Source organism: Charadrius vociferus, unplaced genomic scaffold (genome assembly GCF_000708025.1).
Source record: "Charadrius vociferus isolate BGI_N301 unplaced genomic scaffold, ASM70802v2 scaffold287, whole genome shotgun sequence".
Lineage (NCBI taxonomy): Eukaryota > Metazoa > Chordata > Aves > Charadriiformes > Charadriidae > Charadrius > Charadrius vociferus.
In genome coordinates, this window is record NW_009649568.1 from 2,850,031 (window position 1) to 2,854,281 (window position 4,251).

Below are 4,251 nucleotides of genomic sequence, written 5' to 3' on the forward strand. Positions count from 1 at the left end.
GATAGACACAGACATGACTTCTCCTACCAAAGATTTGATGTTGGGTTCTCTGACTGAAGCTTGCCGACATGTGACTTAAAAAATGATCTAAAATTATAGGAATTATATGGCTAGAATGTATAACATGATACGAGTCAAAATTTTTCTTTGAAAATGTTTAAAATTCTGCTGTATTAACTGTGAGCTGTAAGGTTGTAGCCCAGGAATCCAGTTTAGGTATACTTTTTTACAGTCATCATTCAAACCATTCAGCTATTTCTGAATGACAAAACAAAGATTTGATAACTAGGAACGCTCAGTATCTAACGTTAGGAAGCTGATTTCTTTCATTGAGATGATGTTTGCTTAGAGTATTTAAAAAGTGACATTGTCACACTATACAAAATTCTTGTTTCAAATTGATCTGATAACTAATAAATTATCATATGTTAATTTTTAGTTTGAGCTGAAGTTCTGTATTAATTAATTCAAAATAAATACTTTGCAAAGAAAGTATCTAATCAGTTTGGGCCCTGCTCCTATATAAAATTGTCCGCGCAAAGAACTTTGATCCACTTGCAGGATCCTTGCAATTACGATGGTTTGCTCTCACCCATCTAATAATTACCAGCTGGACATTTTGCTGTTTTGCGATGAGATAGATGCCATGGGAAATTGGAATGAATTTACCATACATACTTACGCATTAAATATTTGGGAAGCATTTTTAAAAAATATTTGGCTCTGTTTATTTCAGGTTTGGCTGTCATTCCGATGACAGCAACATTCTAAGTGAAATGAATGCAAAACACCCATGCTCCTGGCTGGAACAAACTGATTATAACATTTGGATGAACAATGAGAAAAAGGGTTTTTTAGTCACGTAGCTCTTTCCTTTATTCTATGGCCAATGTACACTTATTTAAAAAGAAATTAAAACACCACCCAAATTAGTATTCCCTCATTAATTTCCTGAATATCACATCTTATCCCATTACAAAAGTGTTTCAGTACATTACTGTCTTTTTTTTTTTTTTAATAATAAATGTTGCTAATTAGTTTTTACGATTCAAATTTTGGGGCTCTTAGAAAATATTCTGTAATTGTTCTTTGGTTCTAAATGTTTCATGTGCTTTTCTTTTTGACCAGGAAACTATTTTCAGTGCTTGCCAACCACGAGCAAGCAGCATCCTGAGGCAGGCCAGCCTATCACCCCCCCAAAAATAGCAATCACCTTAAAAAAAAATTTATAAGTGACAAGTTATATAGCTGGTTTGTTCTTTTTCCGTTTCTGAAGCCATGCAGGCTTGCATTTTCAAGGTTTCCTTTACAAACTAAAAAACTTGACTAGGAAACTAGAAAAGTTTATTTATGGTGAAAGTTAAGATTTTCACCAAAGACAACAGCTTGAATTTCAAGTAAATCATATATGGTGAGATTTCTTTAAAAAAGCCCCACAGGTGTTGACAACTAGCCACCCTCCAGTATTCAGTATGCCCTACTACAGTTTATGCTATCATTTGTAAACAATTTTCCAACCTTTTTCCTTTGTCAGCTTCCATCAAATTCTAATTTGGCATATATTTCACCTCCGTATTGTCTGAGCTTTCAAAAAGTTGCGTTATCATTATGGCTTCTCCTTCACTTAAAAATATAACACATGAAAAAAATGTTCTGCTACTCAGAAAGAGTCAGGATATATATGAAGTCTTCACTACAATAACATCCCGTGAAAGAAATAGGCCAAATAGCACGAGCATTTCATCAAGCTTCGCAACCTACTTGCCAGAAGCATAATGTTTAACATACTGTCACATACCAAAAGTACGTGGAGATGGAAAACTCCATGCTTGCTGTTCTTCTTCTTGTAAGACTTGACAGACATATAACAAAGTATTGAGAACAAGATACATAAAGGTCTTCCAAAGGTTGATGGTTTATTCCTAGGAAACTTGAAGGGATTCAAATATTTCCAATCTATATGGTTCAAAAATTGAGAGGTATTCTGTCCCTTAAACAGAACTTGCATAGACACCAGTGCTTGTGAACTCTGAGGCTTGGGAGCTAGCTGTTTTCATTTCTATTTTTAATAGCTAAATTGTCAAAGAACTGAAAGAACTACACATTGGTAAGTCTAGCTTTCACAAAGATGGATATATCCATTGTATGTGGCTAAATACATGCATTTGCACTGTCTCCTGACATCGGTGCGTTTGAATAAGTAGACTGACTGCAAAGTAAACTTTTCATTTGCCTGCACATTTTAATGTTATGGATGAAGTTATAAATCAGTTGCATAGGACAAAGTGAAGTTAAATGCCTTCATTGATTTCCAGAAAAAAAATATCTGATTTGGACTGTCATATTTTAAAAGCTAAAAATATTACTTTTTTTTTGAAAGAGCGTAACGGAATTTAGTTAAGAAAACATTATTCAAACCTGGTCTCAAAATACTACATTCTATAACAGTGCAAATCTGAAAAACCTGCAAAATTTCAGCTTTTCACAGACTCTGGAACAGCGTATATTGTTTTCTTAATGCTAAAAAAACAACCCAGCAGTGAAACTTCAATTTAACTGTTGACTGCAGTTGTATCAGTAGAACAGTGAAAATCAACAATATGCTTACGAGTACACATGCACATGGAAAAAGTAGATACCTTTAACAGGATACATTTTTAAGAAGTTGTCTCTTCCACTAATGCCACCCTAAAAACGTACTCTATTTTCTTGACAGAATAGTTGATGCATCTTACAGTTCTACATACAATATAGATGTTCAAATATATGATGAATTGGAGGAGGGGATGGTTGTCTGCAATTGTGCAAGCAAGTATTTTTTCTTTTTTAAAGTGAGTTTGGTTATAGCTTGGAGATACTTAGGAAACAAATAATTTATTTTTATATATATGGTTTTTTTCCTTGTTTATGGGTTTACGCATGGTGCTAGTCACAATTCCCGTTTGTGTGAATACCAGAAAATGGCTGTCAAAAGCATTCCTCACATGAACATTCATTTATAAAATGAAGTTCTCATCCCCTATAAGCCACTAGTGAACCTCCTATTTTTCCCCGACTTCGGCTTTTTATCCACATAGTCTTACTTAAGAAGGACACACTTACACAGGAGAAATATAAATATATTTTGAGACAGCTTTCTCTATTTTGTATATACTTTCCATTTAGCATACATGAAAAACCAAAAAGGAACGCGATCTTTGATTTGCTACTTCACTCATTAGGAATTTTGCTTGGATGGGTTCAGATCGAAAGCGCTTACTCTATAACAAGCATTAGGGAGTTGAATATAGCACTGCAAGAGCTCAGTAAATGTCCCTTTACAAGAAGGGCTACATTTGCCTACATTTTGTTCCATTCACTAATGCGCCAATTCATAGGGGTTTTTTTCCCATGAATTATTAATGAATCATTGTGAACAGGCAGGAGAAAAAGGAAATAAAACATGTAAAATTAAGTCTTTAGGGTTTTTTTTTCCCCTAGGTGTAACAAGAATTCAGCTAGGAGAACTTGAGAGACAGCGCATAAGGACACGGGGATGGTAACCAAATAATATGTATTTACTTGTTTGAGTTTCCCAGATAGGCTTGTAAACAACTTTTAGTTTACAAATCTTGCCATTTGTGGACCTGCTAAGTCATCTGATGAAAAGGAAGGAATAAATGAACCCTAAGACCCATTACTTATCCATTTTATCTTCTTGTCCACGAATCGATTAAAAAAGGCTCCTGGCATGATGGCGCCCAATAGGCATAAGACACAGTTATGCAGAGCAGCAAAACATTGTGAAAATAAGCAGTGCAAGTAATATCTGCCAAAGGCTGACATGTTTTAGTTTCCACAGAGTTAGCAAAAAACAGGGCACTGTCCGATTCTGGTTAGCAGATAATTCTGAGAAAAGTGATTTTGTAAAGAAGTGAAAAACAGGGAAGGGCTGTCCTTGAAGAACTCTTGTGCACATATTTATATATATGTGTGTTGCTTATTTGTACAAATCAAAATGTCATCTTATCAGCCTTAACAACAAAAAAAAAAGGGAGCGATTCTACAATAGCGCCCACGGTACTGTTTTATTGCCATTGAAGCCTGTCTAACTGCAGACTAAAAGCTCAAAGATTTTTGCCATTTTAATTGTGATATTTGGCTAGAAGCCTTTTAATACTCTTCTTATGTCTCAACAAACAACATGATCAATAAAGTCATCTGCTCAGAAATTAAAATTATTTATTTTCACACACTTTTTAACACGGGGGT

At 34.6% G+C, this 4,251-nt stretch overlaps 1 protein-coding gene across 1 annotated transcript in view; it reads right to left on the bottom strand.

Annotated features, from left to right (window-relative positions):
* The window catches only part of CD247 (CD247 molecule), a 52,929-nt gene extending 49,197 nt beyond the window's left edge, over window positions 1-3,732 (bottom strand). The window contains exon 1 of the mRNA XM_009890114.1: window positions 3,681-3,732. Coding sequence (XP_009888416.1) covers window positions 3,681-3,732 — 52 coding nt within the window. The remainder of the gene's footprint in view (window positions 1-3,680) is intronic.
* Window positions 3,733-4,251: the final 519 nt, after the last annotated feature.